The following is a 25,609-nucleotide window of genomic DNA, read 5'->3' on the forward strand; positions in this document are numbered from 1 at the left end:
AACAATTTAATCCCATGTCACATTTGCTCTAAAAGATTTAGTTTTTGAGATATAAGCCAAAAACTGCATTTGACCCTTATGTTCTATTTTTAGCCATGGCGGCCATGTTTGTCGATGGATACAAACTTCGGATACAATTTATAAACTAGATACCCTAAGGAACATTTAGTTAAAGTTTGAAGGTATTTGGCCCAGTAGTTTCAGAGGAGAAGATTTTTGAAATAGTTTACGACGACAGACGACGATGGACGCCAAGTGATGGCATAAGCTCACATGGGGCCCTTTGGGCCCCGGTGAGCTAAAAATAAAAGTTTAAAAGGATTATAGATCATTGCAATATAAATATTTAAAAAAAACATGATAAAAACTTATTTCATATATATATATATATATACCAATATTGGTGGCTCCATTGCTGAGTTATGATCTTCAATGTAATGATAGGGACTGGAATATGGATCAGTTATGTAAATGAAATCTTCTGTACTGCTAACATCTTCAATTACTCCTTCATATCTGCAAAAAAAGTTATATAAATATCAATGCTAAGACAAGCGCTGAATTTTTTTTTATCACAATGAATCAAAGTATGTATTTGAAAAATGTTTATCTTATCTGTGAAATGACTTAAAAACAATAACACTAAAAATCTAACATTTGCCACATGGTATAATGGTTCAGGGTCATAAAAATTCATAAATTTGCTATCCTGTACATGAATCTTTAAAGATCAGGATCATAATTTCATAAATTTTCTATCATTGCTAAATATTACAGCATTACATTTTTATATGACCACAAAAATTTTTGTGGTCGTATAATGTGCATTTCTAGTGCAGCTTGATAAGACCGCAGAGGTCGAACCCTGAACAGTTGGGGCAAGTATGGACACTACATTCAAGCTTGATTCAGCTTTGAATTTGGATTGTGATTAAATATTTGACACAGCATAGGTTTCTGACACAAAATGAATGGGGTCAAAGAGCTGAAAAATTTGAAATTGGACTTTTACCTATTATGGTCCAATATCCAAAATCTAAATACACGGTTAGATTCAACATATAAATATCCAAGTACACCAAGAATTTAATTGATTTCTTTATTTAAGGACAATCTAAGCTAAGTTTTTAAAAGGGTTCACTACATCAAAAAAAATTATATAAACAGCGATCTGAAAATTAATCTATTATACAGATTACAGAATAACAAACAAACCTACCATGAACCCTGAGAATTCAAGTTTTGATGAAATCAAACAAAAAAGTTTAATTTTGGACCCTTTGCACCTCAATATGGACCAATTTGATAAATTAAACGGGCCAAAAATCCAAAAAGCAAGATTCAGCATATCAAAGAACTCCATAAATTCAATTTTTGTTGAAATCAAACAAAGTTTAATTTTGGACACCGATTTGGACCAACTTCAAAACTGGACCAAAAATCAAAAATCTAAATACATGTTTAGATTCAGTATATAAAAGAACCTCAGGAATTCAATTCTTTTTAAATCAAACTAAGTTAAATTATGGACCCTTTGACTTTAATGTGGACCAATTTGAAAACCGGGCCCAAAATCAAAAATCTATAATACACGGTTAGATTCAGCATGTTAAAGAACTACTAGAATTCAAGACTTTGAAGTAAACCCTACTGAAACTGGTCAAGAAATAAGCAATGTATACAAAGCATTAGAAAAGTATTGTTTTTGGCCCCTTTTTCCTATACGGTTAGGGCCATAACCCCAAAATTAATCCCAACCTTCCTTTTATGGTATGGAACCTTGTTCCACAGTTTCATAGAGATCCATAGACTTACCAGATATACTCAAGTTATTGTCCAGATACATGAAAATCCTAGTTTTTTGGCCCTTAATTCCTAAATGGTTTGGGCCTTAACCCCCAAAATCAATCCCAACCTTCCTTTTGAGGTATGGAACCTTGCAGTACAATTTCATAGAGATCCATACACTTATACTAAAGTTATCCTGAAACAAGAAAAATGCTTGTATTTGGCCCCTTTTGGTCCCTAATTCCTAAACAACTAAATCAATAACCCCCAAAATCAATCACAACCTTCCTTTTGTGGTATGGAACCTTGTGGTACAATTTCATAGAGATCCATACACTTATACACAAGTTATTGTCTGGAAACCAAATGTCTTAGGACTACGCTAACGACGACGATGACAATTTTGTGGTCGTATAAAAATGTAATGCTGTAATATTTAGCAATGATAATTACACATCTTTCTGGTGAATTCTTGAAAATTATCTATCATCTAAATAAAAGCATTTTTGTTTGTTTCAACAGGATAATATAAAAGGTACGTTGTAAACTCAGGAATTACCCTAAAAAAGCTGTTGAAAACAAAATGGTGTTTTTCTTTCTTATTTATATATATACTTTGTGCTTTATAAATTATTATCATGTATATTTTTTGGTCAAAAATGGCTAATGTACTTATGAATCAGGATATAATAGTACTTGTGTGCAATCAATTTTTTGTAAATCTTATTATTTAGCATGTATTAGAATAACTATTAAGTGTTCAAAAGTATTTTCATACATTCTTACATTTGTACTTGAATATTTCTGCATTCTTTTGTTCACATGAATTTCTTAATTATTTATACAATTACTTAACAATAAGTCTCAAAAGGTCAATCCACATATAATACATGAAACTGTTATCACAGGAAAAAACATATTTCATCATTATACAATGTATGAATTAATCATATATATATTGATCTTTCAATTGTCTGGTGCCATCAGACTAGATAAATATTTACAATTATTGTGATTTACCTTATTCTAGATCATACATGTAATTATGTTCGAACTGAGAGAGAAATTGTTGCATGTAGTTTTCATGGATCTAGCTGTTACTGAATGTGTAAGCTTATTACATAAAACACATTTCATATCAAAGGTTGTACTTTCTTTGCATGTTTTTAAAATTGAATGTTTTGTATAGAAGCAAGAAAACCTGAATGGAAATTAACCCCCCACCCCCTGCCATTTTTTCTTAATCTCTTAAAAAAAAAGGGTTACTTTAAAAATTAAATTCCAAATTTTCTCTCTGTGTTCCCTTTATCTTATTAGGAATTCTGCAAATCTTTTAGTCAACTAGAAAAATATAAAGCTAGACAGTAATTCAATTGTACCATAAGTCTGTTTTTTTACATTAAATCAGCCAAATTGCACTTACTTACTGGATAAACAACATTACCAATTGTCTGAAATTTTAATGTAGTTAATTGGAAATAATACATGAAACAATCTTAATTATGTCAAGAAATGTAAAATTTTCTTTCTTATACAAGAACGTATGTATAAGGTAAGATATACCTTAACCCTGACAAAATGCTTGAAATGGTTTGTAACTATTTAATTCATTGGCCCTTACAACTAATGTATACCATATTCTATGAATCAAGCTTTTTTACATATCCTTTTTGACTTGCAAACTTCAACATAATAGAATATAAATATATACTGATCCATACATACATGTAAATAGTCATAGATAAATTAAAAATACATTTAAATATTGACCTTATGAATTGATTACTATCTCTATAGAAGTTTATGTACAAACCAGTTGGGAAAATTTAACTATTGGTAAACACGATCAATTAAGTGAATCTTCTCATGGGTAGTCTCTACCAATATTTTATTTATTTAAATCTTTTGTCCTGGAAACTTACATAAATATTTTGATAGAAAGTGTGAGTCAGTCATGCACTGATTTAGAATTGTAGAGTTATTTATAAGAAAAATCATAGCAAGTTAAAAATGTTCAATGATAACCATCAATATTAAATTGCATTAAAAATATGTCCATGACTAATTGATGTTATAGTTGACTTGTATAATGTCCAGTAGCAGATATTTTAGATTTTAAGAAGATTAATGTTTCATATAAACTAATATGCAAGTGACATTAACTCATGATATTTTTGTATAATTGTATCTTAACTGGAATATGTAATCATGGAAAAATGTAGAGTATTGGATTAAAAGAGGGAGGGTTGAGATTTCAAATACACAGCCAAACATTCATGTCCCAGGTCGACACCAAATTTGACCAAATCTGTGGTTGTCTTTTGTTATACATGTATCTAAATGTTTTTTGTCATTTGGGAACTTGGTGTTAATGATAGTGATATGAAAGTCTGTTTAAAATATATTCATACTTTTTTATATGGTGTTTTAAACATGTTAAAAGCATCTGTCTCATTGCTGAACTCTAGATGTCTTTTGGTTTTTTATTGATGCATACCCCATGTCCTTTTATTTACTGGTGGAAATATAGCTGTTTTGAACTGGAGGACATTAAGCAATTATCAACCATTCCTTTTATTTGTAAGCTAATGTCCTTCTAATATATATTTTTGTTTATTAGTTTTAAAACATCTAGACTTTTTAAGACACCTTTCAATGACTTCAGAGTGATTTAGGGATTGTGATCAGTGAAGCATGTTACAATGTTGTTTTTTTTCACAAAAAGAAGCACCTGTATCAAACATTACTTGTAAAATCTTAGATTATAAAATTCAAGTACCATGGTACTATATAATAAGCAATAAATTAGTATGACCATAAAACTTATAAAGTACTTTACATTACTTAATATTATTTTATCACTTAAAAACTGTTTAACAAACAGATGCCATGCACAATAAATTCTTACATGATGGTTTTCATGTATTAAACATAGCAATTTTCAATTGGTAGCAGATGAAATGAATACCTTATGTGCATGAAATGTCAATTTTTCATGTAATAACATTTTTTTCCCATATGCCTGTTCTAAGTCCTAAAATTTTAAACAGGAGTCTTACACAATTAAAATCTATCTTTCAACAAATTTCCTATCCTAATGTATAATCTTAATGAATTCAGCTTCAAGTAAGCAATGTACCCATTAATCAATTGCATCTGATATGATATCAATGGAATAATTACAGGTTACTACATAAAAAATTCCCAAGACAATAAAACTATCAGTGCCATAAATGATCTGTTCATTATGATCACTAAATCAATGATTGTTTATAGATCAACATCCCTCTTTAATTATAACAATCTATGTCAAACACAGTGCTGTCTTCAAACAGGAATTTATATGTATAAATTTGTATAATTTAAATAAATAACATGAATAATGAACATAACTACAATTCAATATCACTTACTTGTTAATTTACAACAGAGAAAAAGATTTTCCTACCTAGCTAATATGTATATTATAATCCGGATATGGTGTACAAATTTTTGCACCTCATGTTTGTGGTATACCATCTTTTCCACAAGTTTATTGTTTTCTGTTTGGTATTAAATTAATATCAAGATCCATTTCGTTAGATCTGGTGATCAATTTATTTGGCAATCGCCAATGGCAGTCAGCAGGGTTTAAGAACATCAGTTGTTCGACCTGTTAGTCAAATGCGTTTTGTTAAAATAGACTTTTTCGCTTTTTTTGGTCTTTTGGAAATTGTTGTTTGTGCTGTATTTAGACCCTTCTACCAAGAAATTTGTTTTACATGCACACGTATAAAAATTCCGGTTTTTATCCAACGCAATCATAGGTTGGAACGTTGTTTTCAATTTAGACTTTTATATATATATATATATATATATATATATACACAATATATTGGTTAAATAGAATAATTTACTCGTTCATGAGTAAGTTACTTGGCAAGTCATTTATCACATGATAAGTGTCAAATTTTAATACCTCGGAGGTGTAAGATCTCCCTCTCAATAGTTATTTTAACGGAAGATTTACCACTAAACCTTTAAATGCACTGTAGACATTTTTTTGTGATTTACAGGGAATTATTAATGTTTAATAAAGTCTCACAATCAATACTCAAATAATGACTAAATGAGACAAACCATAATGAATAATATAGTTATAACAACATTTATGATACATGTAGCTTAAAAAAGTATGTTTGTGCATTTCAATTTCGATGTTAAAAAAGTCATATTTTCTAGGCATTCCTAGTTATTTGAGTAATTTTCTATTTTGCACCCACCCCATTTCATCTTGCTGGAAATGTCTCTACCCATATGCTGATACTTCATGCAGATGATGCACAAGTTATGTGTACATGGTTTTCTTATTCAAAAAATAACATTTTATAGATATTGCTTTACTTCGATCAAATAGCAGCTGTTACATGTACATGTATTACAATCAGAGTAGTTTAATTAAAGTTTACAAGATAACGATCAATGTTTTAAAATGAATCATAATCTGAACTTTTTTATCTTTGAGGGATTGGGTCCAACCTGTCGAATGGTTTATTTGAAATCTCATACCAATGTCAACCTTCAGTCCTAAAGGACTTTAGGCATGTACAATGTATAATTTGAAATAATAAAAAAGGAGTAATTTGTCCTTCAACTTAGAAGGGTCTTGGAAGGGTTTGCAGAATATGGAATAAATTGACAAAAAATAAAAGAATAAAGAAAAATGGGGGAAAAATGATAATGGTGTGCTAATATATACAGAATAGAGGGTAATGGACAAAAGAAATGAAAACCACCCCAAATTATGCATTAGACCCCTTGCGCAGGGCCTTTTATAGCTGAATATATGAGGTATGGGCTTGGTCATTGTTGAAGGACGTACAGTGAATTTGTAGTGAGTGCACATGCCTTGAACACAATGAAGTGTATGTTTTTCATTTTGTCATTTGTACTGTGCATTTTCATGAAAGGGGACCAAACAGTATTTTAATTTACAGTAAAATTTTAGATTCATAAAATAAAATCAATTTTAACATTTTTATATAGTTAAAATTTATATTTTGTTTTATATTAACACATGATTAAGATCAAACTATTGACATATTTGATATTAGTTTACCTACTATGGGCGTCAGTTCAGACAGCTGCTTTGAATGACTCAACAGAGTTGTCATCACAATGCTCGGTGGAAGGATGTTTCATTATCAAGTTTGAATAGTTTGAGGGAAGAATATGATTATTTGAGTACATGTAGTTTTGTTCTGGAGGATTTGGGTAGATGACTTTTGAGTCAGAATGTTCCAAGACTGTCTGAGCAGTTTGAGTAATCAGTCGTTTTTTGGGATGGCAACTAGTTGAACATGTTGAACAAAGTGAAATTCTGTACACCAATCCTGAGGTCAATCGTGTAAATGACGTCATTGAACAATGTGTCTTTTCAGTGACGTAATAACATATGCGCTGTTACATGTACATAGGCAATGTACATGTACTAGAAGTGCAAGAATACTCTATTCTATATTCCCAGGTGTCCCAACTGGGTTAACAAAAAATTTAAATCTATGATTCCTGTTTTATGTGATGATGGGAATAAAAAAGATAAAGGATGATGGGTCCTTAAAATCAAAATTTTGAAGGTACATGTACCAAGATATAAAAAGCTACTGTTGTTTATGTGACAAATCTCTCCTGAGTCCTGTCATGCTTGTCGGAACGTTAGAAATAATTTTCTGCCCTGACACTGTGACATGCATTTTACAAACTTACCCTACCTGTAAAGGAAAATAATTCGCTTTTAACTTTTGTGACCGGCTTTATTCTTGGAATTCAGCCAAGGAATAATTATACATTTCCAGTAAAAAACAGGTTGTTTGGTTGTCACGAAGCCATTCGCTTAGCAAACGTCTTCCGAGTGTCCTTTCATTCGGAACTTAGTTATTACGCGCCAATTTCAAATACAAGGTGCACCTCAAATCATTGATCTTGATCAGTTATTTTATATTTATTTGTTGTCAACAATCATGAAATACCTTTTTAAATTTATTTATCTATTTTGCATATTCCCTGTTATTTTAAATCGAATCGTTAGTTGTAATCTTATTAGTCTCAATCTGAGATTATTATAATCAGAGACATATAATACAATTGTATTATATGTCTCTGTTATAATCTACAATACACCCAGGTGATGTTTATAATATAATGATAATTTCTTATCTGAATGTAAACAAAATGAAAACTTGGGACTTGACATAGGCGGATCCAGGGGGAGGGGGCTAGGAGGCCCGGGCCCCCCTTTCGTGGGAAAAATTTGGTTGATTATATAGGGAATCACTGAAGCATGACTGGAGCCCCCCCCCCCCCCCCCCCCAATCACTCTTAAGAAAAGTTCTGGATCCGCCACTGCTTGAATTCTTTAAAAAAAAAATTAAATATCTATTCAAATATCTCATGATATCTAAGACTATTAGTCCCAGTCAAATATAGATGAGATGGATAACTTGGATAAATTGGTTCTATTTCTTTCATGTCCGTCAGTTATGCGGTATGCTGCTCCATTTATTAAAAAGTCCTGGTCACTGAGGTGAGTGGATTTAACAACTGCATGATATTTACATATATAAATTCACTGCTCGTGTCTATTTAAAATTAATTTTGTGATGTGTTATGTAATGTGTTGTTTTGTTTTCATGTATACCATCAATCCCATTAGGGTATAATAGTGCATTATTTCAGTAAATATAAAATGTGTCACGTTATTTGTCCTTTTTAATTACATAAACTAAGTGTTGTAAATTTTTGCAGTCTCGACATGAATTCGTCCATATTGCGGATTTCTGTCAGTATATATACGAGGGTCTGGACGGGGTTTACAGAATAGAGAAGAAAGAATGAGCCAAAAATAAAGAATAGAGAAAAATAGGCCAACAAAGTAAAGAATTGAGAATAATGGGGTGTTAAAATTGAGAATAAAGCGGGCAAAAATATAAAGAATAGAAAATAATGGGGTGTTAAAATTGAAAATAAAGGGCAAAAATATAAAGAATAGAGAAAATTCAATTACCTAAAAATTTAAAGAATACAGAAATGAAAGACCCCATCTAGGTGGTCCTCATATCATATTCTTTGATGGTAGGCCCGGGTGAATACTGAGTGGAACGCATGAGCTGTAAGTTCGGGCAAGTGGCATAGTTTCCATATAGGCAGTGAGGCAACCAAATTTTTGACCAAGAAAAAAATAAGTGAAGCCCAGAAAATAGAGATATTTAAGTCATAGTAGCGAAGATGGTTCCAAACATTTGACTTCAAACAGAGTAAAATAATTCCGAGATTACTACAACACAGTTAGTTATAGCAATCTGAGAAGAAATATAGTCAAACTTTTTGTTTCATAAAAAATACTAAAGTAGAAAAAGGAACGGACACATTATACTTTGTAAATATAAAAATGATTCAAACAAGAAGTTGGAACTGTAAAACTGACACGATGCTTATTTTTTTTATTGGCCACATGACACGAGTCAGATTTGGTGGGCGTGTTTTTCCTAAGAAAACCGACATTCCTATTGGTTCTCATCCAACTTATATGTTCCTTAATTTCGTATGTGTCAGGCTTTATCTTTAGTCTTAGATATATACATTTTTTATCAGTTGTTCATTGGTTTCAGTAACTGCGAGTACTCTCAGATTTGTACTTTGTGTCTTTCGTGTTTTTATTAATTTGTTTGTGCTTTGTATCGATCTGATGAGTTAACAGCCCTTTTTTAATTCAATTTTCCAAGTATCCAAATTCACAACCCACAACACTAAAATAACTACATGCATTTTTTTCTAATTTCCTATTAAACACAATTCTTTTCAATTGATTTTTATAGTTTGTTCTTCCCTGTCCCGGGTTAGGGGAGGATTTAGCGCCAGCAAACATGTTTAACTCCGCCACATTTTGTATGTGCCTGTCCGAAGTCATGATCCTATAGTTCAGTGGGTGTTGTTTGTTGCTGTATATCATATTTGTTTTTCGTTTATTGTTTTGTACATACCTCAGGTCGTTAGTTTTCTCGTTTGAATAGTTTAACATTTGTCCTTTCGGGGCCTTTTATAGATTACTATGGTTTTTGCTCATTGTTGAAGGCCGTACGGCGACCTATAGTTGTAAACTGGTCTTTGGTGGAGAGATGTCTGATTGATATGCATACCATATCTTCTTATTTTTATATCTATATTTCATCCAGTTATAATATATTGACGAAAACCCTAAACGAATAAAGTTAAAAGAAATACTTGATCTTAAACTCTAGTATAAGTACAAAAAATACAAATATTTAATAATAGAAATTCCACAAATCTGGATTTTTAAAAGACAAGATCATTGTTTAGCCAACCACCCCACCTCTCTTCCATAAAAAAAGAACGAAAGAGAAAGTGAAAACAATGCACATAAATTTATGTTAAATCTAAATGCATTTATGATTTTATACGACTGCAAAAATGTTTCTCGATAATAGTTATCGAGTTAATTTGTCTTTATTTCGCACAAAAGGGGAAAGACTTAGGTCTAGAAATATGATCACATAGACGTTTCTCCTCCAGTTTTAGAACACCTGCCGATGGGCACGTTGGTTTGAGTATACGGGATGTATAAATACACAGTAACGTCCGGTCGAAACGTGGAAGTAAAATCCTTATACCTCATGCAGTGCCATGCTCTCGACACGTTAAAGAATAATTGCAACAACTCTTGTAGGTGTGTGAAGTGGGCCTGTTGCAAGGCGAAATGTCTGTCCATGTCTACCATGTCGTCCTTTTCCAGTTGCAGTCAAAATTAGTGCTCTTCGTCCTTGTCAACTAATTTTACAGAACCTATTAATTGGATAATTATATTAATTTGTTTTCGACTTGAAAACACATGTAATATTTGTCACTGTGCGTTAAGCAAACAACAACCAATCAATCTAACCTGTATACAATTTGGCTTTTTACATCTGAAATGAAGAAACTCCTTTGTAATGTCCCTGGGAACTTGATGTTGACCAATCTCCATCGGTACAATGAAGAATACAGCTTCAAGGTAATATAAACAAAAGCAAATAATATCTGGCAAAGAAATCTAAAAAAATATTGTCATAAATTATATATGTACCCGACAAGCTATCATCTTTTAAATTTATTTGATTATACCTTTAATGCGATACTAAGAAGAGATAATTTCTTAAACTGTATCGAGTTGAAACAGAAATCAATGCATGTAATTTAAGGGAACCGACAGGAAATGCATCACTTGATATTCATAAACAGACAGCAAGTTACATTGGCAACAACAGACGAGATAGAATATATCGTCGCTGGGCTTCCAAAATGTTGTAAATTACAAATTTTTCAACAAACAAATATCTCACAATCAGGCTTTGAAAATTTGGTTGAAATGCATGCTTCCAAAATGTCGTAAGTGCACCTGAATATTTTTGTAAATGACAGTGAAATAAAAACTATGACGTTTGTGGATTACTTAAAAACTAAACTTATTTTAACAGAAATATAGAAATTTACAAGTATTTGATTCCCGAAGCCATTATACAACACTTTTCAAGTTAACATACAACATTTTGGAAGCAAACTTTACAAGCAGTTGAGATTGGCAATTTTGTCACAAGTCTTAATTTTTTTAAATGTTTTGATTGGTATAACTGTATGCTATTTTGGAGTATCAAAGATTGCCTCCCGCCAAGACGATTTGTGTGAAAAAGTAATTTTAGCCAAAAAAGTCATATACGACATTTTGGAAGCCCAGCGACGATATGGACTTAAACATGTTGAACGGTTAAGCTAGTTTTATGACATCCCCCCTTGAAATTGCCTCAATCTTTATAGAAGAGCTGGGAGATAATATAGTATACCATGGCCAGAGAAGAGTAATAAATATCGTGAAATTGAAAAATAATTTGAATAATAGAAGATATGAGAGGACACGGATTAATGAGAAACAACCCAACGATCTTAATCAAAAGACATCTTTATGTTGAAAATGGATAATCCTCTATACGAAACAAAATCCGAAGCAATTAAATCGTCCCAAGGTAAGAAAAGTTGGAAGAATTTAAATTCTTAGTTAATGTAAATTTTTTTTTATTAGATTGATGTTTTATAATTTATTAATATAATAGAATTGTAAATTATATCTATTCTTCACAAGGAGCTTGGACTTGTTGAAGACAATGTAACAAGCAATTGATGGAAATAAAGAAATATCTTATATAAAAAAGAAAAGTTAAATAAATTCACCAGAGATTATAAAGATCTTCCCTCTTAACTAATTACCCTATAGTAAAAGTAAAAAAATAAAAACAACCACCGGTTCCCGCCGTGGGAAAGGCACATGGACACGAAGAGGGGTTTTCTAGCACCCAACTCTACACCTTTTAATCTTGATGAGTATAGAAACAAAATCTACAAAATTTTCTTAATACAAGCTATTACCAATGATTACAGTCCTGTTCGATCATGGCATCAGAGTGACACAATCATCCCAAATTGTGTAACAGAAGTTGTATGCATTCTTGTGAATACTTTTGATTGGCTTAGAACCTATGATACCATAGAGGAAACGACACGTTTGTCAAACTAATAAAATGCATATTGATAGTCAATCTCCTTGAAGCACGTCGTTTGACGAAAATTACGTTTGATATATACGTGTTTATGGCCCGCGGAGCCTACGATTGTAGGAAGGCATTATCATTAAGTTCTCCGGTATGTACGTGAGTCTGTTTGTTCGTTCGTCTGTCCCGTATCAAGTTTTGGTTTAAGGTTTTAGGTAGTTAACCATGAGGTTGTGTACACATCAACCTGAAACTGAGTATACATTTTTTTGTGAACTTCTTAATACAAATGCCAAATAAGTGTTTTGAACTAAATTGTTGCTGTTCACTGACCAGTTTAAAGTCTTGAAATAAGGTAGGATAAAATATTAGTTTATGATGAAGTTGTGGTCATACCAACTTGAAATCAGGGTTTTGACCAGCGCTGAACATAGACTTTGGATGCTATTAGCGGGACACGGTGTACAATAGAAACATACCATTCTTGTTATTATTGTTTATGTTAATGTTTATTTAGTTTTTAAATCGTGAAAAATAATGTGATATCAATAAATGAAAACCCTCCATTTCCTATGGACTTCTAAGTAAAACATGTTCACAATATCGGTCATACAGTATTTGAATTTCGGATTTAAATATATTCCAACAATGCTTACTGAACTGGAGGGATTGCTAAGTTTTGTTTTATAACGCATTTTTTTCTTACAAGGATAATAGTTCAATACAATAATTTCCAATTCTACACCGATACATATCCAAATTCGAAGAATCTTTCATTAGAATGTATTAATATACATATATACATACATATCTTCAGTGAAATAACTAGTGTGCAAAAATAGAAACACCAAGGGAAAAGCGTTTGTAGGATTGTATTTTAACCTTATTTGAAACTTACAGCAAAGCAGGATTAGTATATACATGACCCATTACAAAGTTTATCCTTCAACCTTCTTTAACAGCTAGAAAAAGTGACTTACAAAAAACGGTTCACCTTTATAAATCCTCGTCTTTCTTCGTATACACATTTCTTTAATATATCAGAATGTGAAAATTAGTGAAAAAGATAAAGATAAACAACAAGAAAAGAGAAAAATGAAAAATTAAAGAAAACATTTGGTCAAATGACTTGGAATAAAGAATAAAGTTTTCCTGTACAAGTTTTCTTGGTCAAGGTTTTGATGGATATTTTGACAGTGACCTTTGACGGACTTGGATAGAATAGAAAATATTCCTACTTTTTCTTAAAACTTGGATGGACTTTGAAGGGAATTATCCACTCACAGTGCAGTTCTTTTCTTTGATCAAAGTTTTGATGAGAACATTTGATAGTGACAACAGATGACTTGGACCAAGTTAACTTTGAAAGTGACAATCGGGCTTTTAGTTTGAATTACCTCTCTTACACCGTTACATATAAATCGTTGCATACCTCATTCTGTTATTAGCTGTAGGTTGATGTTGGTTGATATGCCTTGAATCACGCCCATCAGATGGATAATAATTTCGTGTAAAGTAGACTGCATCATCAGTATTGAGTCTTTCGTGCGGGGTAAAGTGATTTGAAGACATCGGTATGTTTTGTTCATTCTCCTGAAATCGATGTGTTGTTTCCCGTGGATTGAACACCGGATTTGCAATTTCATTTGCAAAAATATAGTCTGAACTAAACACCAACTTTCCAGGATGATTTTTATCACCTAAGTATTCCTGTATATTGAAATCTGGCGGACACGGCTCATATTGCGGCGCTGTTGGTCTAATTGGATATGCTTCTCTGTTAAGATTATTTTGTTTTTGATTGGTTGATGGTATCTGGTTTTCAAAACTTGGGGTGTGATATGGTATATAATCATCAAATTGTCTTTGTATTTCTAAGTCATGATTTTGAGTTTCTTCTGATATTACATTTAATGAATCACCATGAAAATAATCAGAATCAATTTGTTGATCCTCTATCGGAGTATATTGTAAACTGGAAACTGGGAAATCTGAATCTCGGCGTGTAAATGGTTTGGATTTCTTTTTAGTCTTTTCATTTGCTTTATATCGACGTCGTTGTTCATGCTTCTTCATTTCATCAACACTTTTTCTGTTAGAGGACTCGTCTTCTTTTTCATAATGGGCTTGACTAACAAAAGTGTCAGGTAATTCAAAGCTCTTCGTTTGCCTGTCTTCAAAACTTGATTGTCTTTCTTGCTGTGTCAATGGTAATTGTGCGTTAACATCATAACTATCGGAATATAAACTTTGCCGTCTTGTTGGGGGTTGGTATAGCACAGGTCTAGGTACTGGTTGTACTCTTGTCTCGTGAACATCGAATGCATCTATAAATGAAACATTTTCATTTTCTGAAGGAGTATTGTCTCCTTCATTAAATGACACAGTACGACGCTTGAAGGTAGACGACACAGAAGTCGACCGACTTAGGCTTTCTCCACTCTCCAAATCCAATCGACGTCTGTCTGGAATCTAAATAAAACATATGAAGTTGATAAATTGAGTAAATTGCTTGATATCTTTTATGTGAGAAAAATATGTAATTAAATAGAATTTAGAAGAAACACTTAAAAAAATAGCGTGTAATAATGCCACTGTTTTGGCCCTTGAATTCGAAAATCCAAAAAAATATAAATATAACAAATCCTTCAGATGTTTATAATATATTTGTCTGATAGATATCAATATTTATAGTTTAAAATTTTGTCCTATATATTTACATTAAGGCTAAATATAATATTATATATATATATTATATATCAACCTTTTTTTACTTTAGTGCAAAACAGCAATACAAATGAAAATATAGCCCTGTTTTGGGGTATCGAAATTAATATTTAGACTGATATAAGCCATGAGCCATTAGTTTAAACAAAAAGGCATTTTGCTTTAAAATATATATCATTTAGATGTTTATGAGTGTAAACTCCTTTGTACTTATAGCTATCATGTCCAAAAACGATATACAGAAAATGCCAATTTTGGTCAAATATGTCGTTTTCAAAATTTTTATGACGTAACAGTGACATCACAAATGACATACTGCACTATTTGTAAGGAGTTCAGATCATTTCAACCTGTAAAATCAATGAATTTAACATAATTTTGAAAGTTTTGACTAGTTTTACTATTAATACAATTTGAGGGGCCAAATGTGGCTCTTATCTTACCTTTTCCTTTAAGTTATTCTATAGTTAGAGTTCTAATTTACAAAATTGATCCATTACTCCATTAAAAAAGTTAAGGAAAAATGCTAAGTCTGTGTTCATAATATTGATTTTTTGCAAAACACTGAAGTAAAACAACTTACACCATCAACACTATATGAGCGAACGTAACAATGTACGTAGATAAAACCAATGGTGACTATGATCACTAAGGCGGATGGGACTGCTATCAGAATGATAATCAACGGTCCATTAAAATCACTCCAATTTGTACCGCTGTCTGGTGTTTTAGCTGATGACAAAGCAACGATTGGTTGTGCTACCTGTAAGATATAAAAAAATAAACTTAGTTAAATTTACATAAGTTTTACAAATCAAATGTTTACAATAAATGTACAGATTGTATACCGATGATCAGTATATCTCATTAGCAGATATATAAGTATAAAAAAAGACAGGGGAGTGTAAGAAACGGAAACGCTTTTATTTTAAACCTAACGAGAACAGGTGCGTCGACAGGGTAAGAATATCCAGCTATGCATGCATTTCAGTCACACTCAGTAGTTAGTGTAAAACAAATAACTCATCGATGTCAGTGATATAGGATCAGAACTATAATGTCACTTTTGAGCTGAGAAACTCAAACAAATCCATGATGGCGACCATTGAACGTGTGAATGAATAATTGCAATCCTTGTAATCTCGCTGTGCACAGTAATAATTGGTATGAGTACAACATACTACTTATACTAAATTATGATTTACCTTTTGAAAAAGTAATATTATTTGAATATATATTATGTAAATATATATATATATATATACATATAAACATGAAAAAGACAGAAATAACTGAGAAAAATATAATAAAAAGATCTTTTGAAGAATACTAAACATACAGGATATCCTATTGTAGCACTCAATTCAACATCCGACAAAGTCTTGTATGTATTTTCGGCTTCTGTTGCTGGAACTACGGCGCCATCTTTGTAAACTTCAAATTTTACATCGACATCTGAACCGCTAGTTCTTTGAGTGTCTGTTACCTGAATACGAAAATGCAAGTTACAGTGATTTTGTTCAGCAACTTAATTGAATGGGGCTGATAAAACATGACACTCATTTCAAACAAAGTAATGCAATACAATGGGATTTTCTTTGTTTTGTTCATAAAGGAATTTGGTGTCGATGGCAGATACTTGATAGTCTCCGCATAGCTTGCATGGTCACACCCAAAGCTATTGAGAGTTTGAAATATACAATTTTTCAATATTTACAGACCGACTGCTGACATTTGGAAGTCATTTAAGTTTTGTTGTATTTTTGTGTTTTTTCGTTTAGTTTAAACATATTTTATTTGCAAAAAAAAACTCCCAAAAAGGATAAGACACAAGTTAGTCCAACTTAGATGGTCTTCTCCTAAGATACAATATTAGACAATCAAATTTCATAACATGCAAATTTCAAATTTATTATTACACAATATATAATCAAACATCTGTAATTTAAATGACATATTAAGAAATAGTATAGAAAAGGGGAAAGATAGGAAGAAGGGAAAAAATATATGCATGTGTGTGTGTGTGTGGATCACTACATTCAGCTTATACACATGAATAAACAATGAACCTTTTGGTCTTTTTTATATAATCAAAAACATTTCTAAATATTTCTTCATTTTGCTCATTCGTCAGATTTATACTACCAGATATTAAAATCTCTAGATCCAACACAAGGTCATCTGGTAACCAACTAAGACTATTCCTAAGAATGTGACGTAAATTTGCATATAAAGGACATTTAAAGAAGAAATGATTGGAATCTTCGCGGGGATTCCCACAGCGACAAGATGGATCTGATACAATATTTATTTGAAAGAGATCATAATTAAGGAATGTAGCTGAACATCTGAATTGCGTTAAAATAATATTAAGGTTTCTTGGACCAAATGCAAAGTAACTAGGAATTTCTTTTTGTTTACCTCAAATCCTCTTTTATTTGTATACAGTAGCATACGACGTCATCTCAAACATACCTCCCATAGTTTAATTCAGTGTCTTTACTGGAAATTATGTTACACATACCTTAACATCAACACCTTGGTTTGATTGCCTTTTATTTCTGGTAGATCTTTTCCTCCGTGATCCGCTAGCTGCAATATAACTCTCCTCAAGACCTAAATATAGATTTACAATACTTATAAAATCCCCATGAAAAAAACTATGTGAATCTACAAAAAGTGAATGAAAATAAGAAATAATTTGTTATATACAGTACATACACGGGTGTCATATGTGTAACATGATCTGCCTACACTTCCGAAGCACCTGAGATAACCCCGGGTTTTGGTGGGGTTTAGTTTTCTATGTTGTGTTTTATAGACTGTTGGTTGTCTTTTGGTCGTACTTCGTTTTTTGCCATGGCATTGTCAGTTCTTTATCGACTGATGAGTTTGACTATCCCTTTGGTATCTTCCGCCTTTCTTATACAGTCGTGTCTTCTGAATATGCATGTCTCTTGGGAATATGCTAAAACCACACATCATAAACATTTAGCAAGGGTTGTCGGATCATCGTCGTATCTCTTGAATCCATTTACAACTTGCATAGATTTAGGACAATAAAAAAATATGAATGTTACATATCTTTTGTTCATCTAGATATAACATTTTGGTGAACCGTTGTTAGTTTGCTTGTCTTTGTTACGTTTCCCCCGTATCACTTTTTAATTATACATTAAATTTCAAAATGGTAATTTTATCTTTGAAGTACAACTTCAATAGATTAATTACAAATAGTACTTATTCATATTTTATCATTTTTGGTTCATACTAATAGTTGTTGGACATAGGCCATACCTTTCTCGATCTTGTCTTTGAATTCCTGACTATTGATATCCACACTTTCATTCACATTCAGTGTTACTGAAAGTCGATTGTCTGGAACCACCACACTTGAAGTTGATTGCGTCATAGAAGTTGAAGGCAAAACAGACGAAAATGAATTCGTTGTAGATGAGACAAAAACTGGTGAAGATAATATCTCTTTAACTGATGCAACAGTTGATTCCATATCACTGACAAAAATGGACGATGTAACTTCTGGCGATGATGTGATCCTCATCTTCAATGTAGATGAAGGTACCTCTGTTAAGTCTGTAATCGTTACTGATGTAGACGATGGAACCTTTGGTGATGCAATCACCACTATCGATGGAATCGATCCAACCCCTGATATTGATGCGATGCTTTCTGATGATATAGTTAATGCAACCTTAGACGATGTAAGTATTCTGGTAACAGATGAAGACGATTCAATTTCTGAAGATGATGGTGTTTCTGCTACCAATGTAAACGAACCAACTTCGGGTACTGATGCAGTGTTCACTACTAGCATAGTTAATGAAATCTCTGACGAAGAAATTTTTCCTGCAATAGATGAATGCGATTCAACTTCTAACGTTGATTCCGTTTCTGCTACCGATGTAGACGACATAATTTCTGAAGATGATCCTGGTTCGGTTACCGATGTAGAATACACAATTTCTGACGATGATCCTGTTTCGACTACCGATGTGAAAGATACAACTTTCTCTGGTGATACAAGCGATAGAACGTCTGAAGGTGATATTGTTACCAATCCAGACACCTTTTTCGTTTCTACGGATGATATTGTCGATGTAAACGTTGAATGAGATAATATACCAATGTAAAATGTAGCTGATAGAATACTTGACATTTCTGACGTCTTAAATACTGATGTATCCGTTTCATCCTTTGATATTGATACTGTTTCCAATTTTGATGTAGGTAATGCTAGTGAAACATCTATTGTTGTATTAATGAATGACGAAGTCTTTGTTATATCATTCATCACTGGTGAAATAAATATCGAGGTATTTATTATATTTGAAGGGACTGTCATGAAACTCACCACAGGGGAAGTATAAAGCGACGCATTTATAATAGGTGACGTATCTATCGTGGCATTTATCATTAAACTTCTGAATGATGCAGTCTCTATTCCAGCATTCATCACTGGTGAAGTCTGTATTGTATCATTCATCACTGGTGAAGTCTGTATTGTATCATTTATCACTGGTGAAGTCTGTATTGTATCATTCATCACTGGTGAAGTATGTACTGTATCGTTTAATACTGCTGAAGTCTGTATTGTATCATTAATCACTGGTGTAGTCTGTATTGTATCATTCATCACCAGATAAGACTCTATCATAGAACTCATCACTGGTGAAGTCTGTATTGCATCATTCATGACTGGTGAAGTCTGTATTTTATCATTTATCACTGGTGAAGTCTGTATTGTATCATTCATCACTGGTGTAGTATGTACTGTATCGTTTAATACTGCTGAAGTCTGTATTGTATCATTCATCACCAGATAAGACTCTATCATAGAACTCATCTCTGGTGAAGTCTGTATTGCATCATTCATGACTGGTGAAGTCTGTATTGTATCATTTATCACTGGTGAAGTCTGTATTGTATCATTCATCACTGGTGTAGTATGTACTGTATCGTTTAATACTGCTGAAGTCTGTATTGTATCATTAATCACTGGTGTAGTCTGTATTGTATCATTCATCACCAGATAAGACTCTATCATAGAACTCATCACTGGTGAAGTCTGTATTGCATCATTCATGACTGGTGAAGTCTGCATTGTATCATTCATGAATGATGAGGACCCTATTTCGGAACTCATCACTGTTGAAGTCTGTACTGTATCATTTATCACTGGGGAAGTCTGTATTGTATCATTCATCCTTGATGAAGACTCTATCGTTGAACTCATCACTGGTGAAATCTGTTTTGTATCATTCATCACTGATGTAGACTCTATCGTAAAACTCATCACTGGTAAAATCTGTAATGTATCATTTATCACTAGGGAAGACTCTCTGGTGGAACTCATATCTGGTGAAGTCTGTATTGTATCATTTATTCCTGATGAAGGCTCTATCATGGAACTCATCACTGGGGAAATCTGTTTTGTATCTTTCATCACTGATGTAGACTCTATCGTGGAACTCATCACTGGTAAAGTCTGTATTGCATCTTTCATCACTGATGAAGACTCTTTCATGGAACTCATCACTGGTGAAGTCTGTATTGTATCATTCATCACTTGTGAAGACTGTAATGTGGAACTCATCACTGGTGAAATCTGTTTTGTATCATTCATCAATGGTGAAGACTTTATTGCAGAACTCAATACTGGTGAAGTCTGTATTGTATCATTCATCACTGATGGAGACTGTATCGTGGAACTCATCACTGGTGAAATATGTATTGTATCATTCATCACTGGTGAAGTCTGTATTAAATCATTCATTACATTTGAAGACTCTATTGTAGAACGCATAACTGTTGAATCCTTACTTGTATCATTCATCACTGGTGAAGTCTCTATCGTGGAACTCATCAATGGTGACGTCTGTATTCTATCATTCATCACTGATGAAGACTCTATCGTAGAACTCATCACTGGTAAAGTCTGCATTGTCTCATTCATCACTAGGGAAGACTCTATCGTGGAACTCATCGCTGATGAAGTCTGCATTGTATCATTCATGACTGGTAAAGTCTGTATTGTATCATTCATCACCAGGGAAGACTCTATCGTGGAACTTATAACTGGCGAAGTCAGGATTGTATCATTAATCACTGATGATGGCTCTATCATGGAACTGATAACTGTTGAAGTCTGTATTGTATCATTCATCACTGATGAAAACTCTTTTCTAGAACTCATCACTGGTGAAGTCTGTATTGTATCATTTATCAGTGTTGAACTCTGTATTGTGTCATTCATCACCAGGGAAGACTCTATCGTGGAAATAATCACTGGTGAAGTCTGTATTGTATCATTCATTACTGATGATGACTCTATCGTGGAACTTATCACTATTAAAGTCTGTACTGTATCATTCATCACTGATGAAAACTCTATCGGGGAGCTCATAACTGGTAACGTCTGCATTGTATCATTCATCACTAAGGAAGATTCTATCGTGGAACTTATTACTGGTGAAGTCTGTATTGTATCATTCATCACTGGTGAAGTCTGTATTGTATCATTCATCACCAGGGAAGACTCTATCGTGGAACTCCATCCTGGTGAAGTCTGTATTGTAGCATTCGTCAATGATGAAGACTCTACAGCGGAACTCATCACTAGTGAAGTCTGTATTGTATCATTCATCACTGATGAAGTCTGTATTGTATCATTCATCAATGGTGAAGACTTAATTGCGGAACTCATCACTGGTGAAGTCTGTTTTGTATTATTCATCCCTATTGAAAAATCAATCGTAGAACTCATAACTGGTAGAGTTTGTATTGTATCATTCATCACTGATGATGACTCTATCGTGGAACTCATCACTGTTGAAGTCTGTACTGTATCATTCATCACTGATGATGATTCTACCGTGGAACCCATAACTGTTGTAGTCTTAATTGTATCATTCATCATTGATGAAGACTCTATCGTGGAACTCATCACTGGTGAATTCTGCATTGTATCATTCATTACTAGGAAAGACTCTATCATGGAACTCATCGCTGATGAAGTCTCTATTGTATCATTCATCACTGATGAAGTCTGTATTGTATAGTTCATCACTGGTGAAGTCTGTATTGTATCATTCATCACCAGGGAGGACTCTATTGTAGAACTCCATCCGGGTGAAGTCTGTATTGTAGCATTCGTCAATGATGAGGACTCTACAGCGGAAGTCATCACTAGTGAAGTCTGTATTGTATCATTCATCACTGATAAAGTCAGTATTGTATCATTCATCACTGATGAAGACTCTATCGTGAAACTCATTACTGGTGAAGTCTGTATTGTATTATTCATCAATGGTGAAGACTGTACCTTGGAACTCATCGATGGTGAAGTCTGTTTTGTATTATTCATACCTATTGAAGAATCAATCGTAGAACTCATAACTGGTAGAGTTTGTATTGTATCATTCATCACTGATGATGACTCTTTCATGGAACTCATCACTGTTGAAGTCTGTATTGTATCATTCATCACTGGGGAAGACTCTATCGTGAAACTTATCACTGTTGAAGTCTGTATTGTATCATTCATCACTGATAAAGACTCTATCGTGGAGCTCATAACTGGTAAAGTCTGCATTGTATCATTCATCACTAGGGAAGATTCTATCGTGGAACTTATCACTGGTGAAGTCTGTATTGTATCATTCGTCAATGATGACGACTCTTTTGTGGAACTAATCTCTGGTGAAGTCTGTATTATCTTGAAACTCATCACTGGTGAAGTCTGTATTGTATCAATCATCACAGGTGAAGTCTGTATTGTATCATTCATCACTGGGAAAGACTCTATCATGGAACTCATAACTGGTAAAGTCTGCATTGTATCATTCATCACTAGGGAAGACTCTATCGTGGAACTCATCGCTGATGAAGTCTCTTTTGAAGTCTCTATTGTATCATTCATCACTGATGCAGGCTGTATTGTATCATTCATCACTGGTGAAGTCTGTATTGTATCATTCATTACCAGGGAAGAGTCTATCGTGGAACTCCACCCGGGTGAAGTCTGTATTGTAGCATTCGTTAATGATGAAGCCTCTACAGCGGAACTCATCACTAGTGAAGTCTGTATTGTATCATTCATCACTAGGAAAGACTCTATCGTGGAACTCATAACTGGTGAAGTCTGTATTGTATCATTCATCACCAGGGAAGACTCTATCATGGAACTCATCACTGGTGAAGTCTGTATTGTATCATTCATGACTGGTGAAGTCTGTATTGTATCATTCATGTATGATGAGGATTCTTTTGCAGAAGTCATCACTGTTGAAGTCTGTACTGTATGATTCATCACTGGTGAAGTCTGTATTGTATCATTCGTCACTGGTGAAGACTGTAATGTGGAACTCGTCACTGGTGAAATCTGTTTTGTATCATTCATCAGAGGTGGAGACTCTATTACGGAGCTCATCACTGGTGAAAACTGTATTGTATCATTCATCACTGATGAAGACTGTATGGTGGAACTCATCACTGGTGAAATATTTATTGTATCATTCATCACTTGTGAAGTCTGTATTGTATCTTTCATTACATTTGAAGACTCTATTGTAGAACGCATAACTGGTGAATTCTTCATTGTATCATTCTTTGCTGGTGAAATCTCTATCGTGGAACTCATCAATGGTGACGTCTGTATTGTATCATTCATCACTGATGATGACTCTATCGTGGAACTTATCACTGTTGAAGTCTGTATTGTATCATTCAGCACTGATGAAGACTCTATCGTGGAGCTCATAACTGGTGAAGTCTGCATTGTATCATTCATCACTAGGAAAGATTCTATCGTGGAACTTATCACTGGTGAAGTCTGTATTATCTTGGAACTCATCACTGGTGAAGTCTGTTTTGTATCATTCATCACTGGGGAAGACTCTATCGTGGAACTCATAACTGGTGAAGTCTGTAGTGTATCATTCATCACTGGTGAAGTCTGTATTGTATCATTCATAACCAGGGAAGACTCTACCGTGGAACTTATCACTGGTGAAGACTGTATTGTATCATTCATCACTGTGAAAGACTCTATCATGGAACTCATAACTGGTGAAGTCTGTATTGTATCATTCATTACTGATGATGACTCTATCGTGGAACTTATCACTGTTGAAGTCTGTATTGTATCATTCGTCAATGACGACGACTCTTTTGTGGAACTCATCACTGGTGAAGTCTGTATTGTATCATTCATCACTGGGGAAGACTCTATCGTGGAACTCGTAACTGGTGAAGTCTGTAGTGTATCATTCATCACTGGTGAAGTATGTATTGTATCACTAATCACCAGGGAAGACTCTATCGTGGAACTTATCACTGGTGAAGTCTGTATTGTAGCATTCGTCAATGATGACGACTCTTTTGTGGAACTCATCACTGGTGAAGTCTGTATTGTATCATTCATCACTGGGAAAGCCTCTATCATGGAACTCATAACTGGCAAAGTCTGCATTGTATCATTCATCACTAGGGAAGACTCTATCGTGGAACTCATCGTTGATGAAGTCTGTATTGTATCATTCATCACTGGTGCAGTCTGTATTGTATCATTCATCACTAGGGAAGACTCTATCGTGGAACTCCACCCTAGTGAAGTCTGTTTTGTAGCATTCGTTAAAGATGAAGCCTCTACAACGGAACTCATCACTGGTGAAGTCTGTATTGTGTCATTCATCACCAGGAAAGACTCTATCGTGAAACTCATAACTGATGAAGTCTGTATTGTATCATTCATAACCAGGGAAGACTCTACCGTGGAACTTATCACTGTTGAAGTCTGTATTGTATCATTCAGCACTGATGAAGACTCTATCGTGGAGCTCATAACTGGTGAAGTCTGCATTGTATCATTCATCACTAGGAAAGATTCTATCGTGGAACTTATCACTGGTGAAGTCTGTATTATCTTGGAACTCATCACTGGTGAAGTCTGTTTTGTATCATTCATCACTGGGGAAGACTCTATCGTGGAACTCATAACTGGTGAAGTCTGTAGTGTATCATTCATCACTGGTGAAGTCTGTATTGTATCATTCATAACCAGGGAAGACTCTACCGTGGAACTTATCACTGGTGAAGACTGTATTGTATCATTCATCACTGTGAAAGACTCTATCATGGAACTCATAACTGGTGAAGTCTGTATTGTATCATTCATTACTGATGATGACTCTATCGTGGAACTTATCACTGTTGAAGTCTGTATTGTATCATTCGTAAATGACGACGACTCTTTTGTGGAACTCATCACTGGTGAAGTCTGTATTGTATCATTCATCACTGGGGAAGACTCTATCGTGGAACTCGTAACTGGTGAAGTCTGTAGTGTATCATTCATCACTGGGAAAGCTTCTATCATGGAACTCATAACTGGCAAAGTCTGCATTGTATCATTCATCACTAGGGAAGACTCTATCGTGGAACTCATCGTTGATGAAGTCTGTATTGTATCATTCATCACTGGTGCAGTCTGTATTGTATCA

At 33.5% G+C, this 25,609-nt stretch overlaps 1 protein-coding gene across 6 annotated transcripts in view; it reads right to left on the bottom strand.

Moving 5' to 3' along the window:
• The window catches only part of LOC127706293 (uncharacterized), a 64,047-nt gene extending 38,712 nt beyond the window's left edge, over positions 1-25,335 (bottom strand). For 3 of the 6 annotated variants that reach the window (XM_052210808.1, XM_052210810.1, XM_052210809.1), the window contains exons 1-6: positions 18,387-25,335; positions 17,614-17,705; positions 16,429-16,575; positions 15,673-15,852; positions 13,795-14,834; positions 396-516 (exon numbers count right to left, since the gene is read on the bottom strand). In XM_052210808.1, coding sequence (XP_052066768.1) covers positions 396-516; positions 13,795-14,834; positions 15,673-15,852; positions 16,429-16,575; positions 17,614-17,705; positions 18,387-25,284 — 8,478 coding nt within the window. In that variant the 5' untranslated portion in view covers positions 25,285-25,335. Of the gene's footprint in view, positions 1-395; positions 517-7,533; positions 7,678-13,342; positions 13,393-13,794; positions 14,835-15,672; positions 15,853-16,428; positions 16,576-17,613; positions 17,706-18,386 lie in introns of those variants that run through there. The other 3 variants (XM_052210811.1, XM_052210813.1, XM_052210812.1) reach the window with 3 other exon arrangements.
• Between the last annotated feature and the right edge of the window lie 274 nt (positions 25,336-25,609).

The sequence above is a fragment of the Mytilus californianus genome, unplaced genomic scaffold (genome assembly GCF_021869535.1).
Source record: "Mytilus californianus isolate M0D057914Y unplaced genomic scaffold, xbMytCali1.0.p SCAF_6, whole genome shotgun sequence".
Taxonomy (NCBI): Eukaryota; Metazoa; Mollusca; class Bivalvia; order Mytilida; family Mytilidae; genus Mytilus; species Mytilus californianus.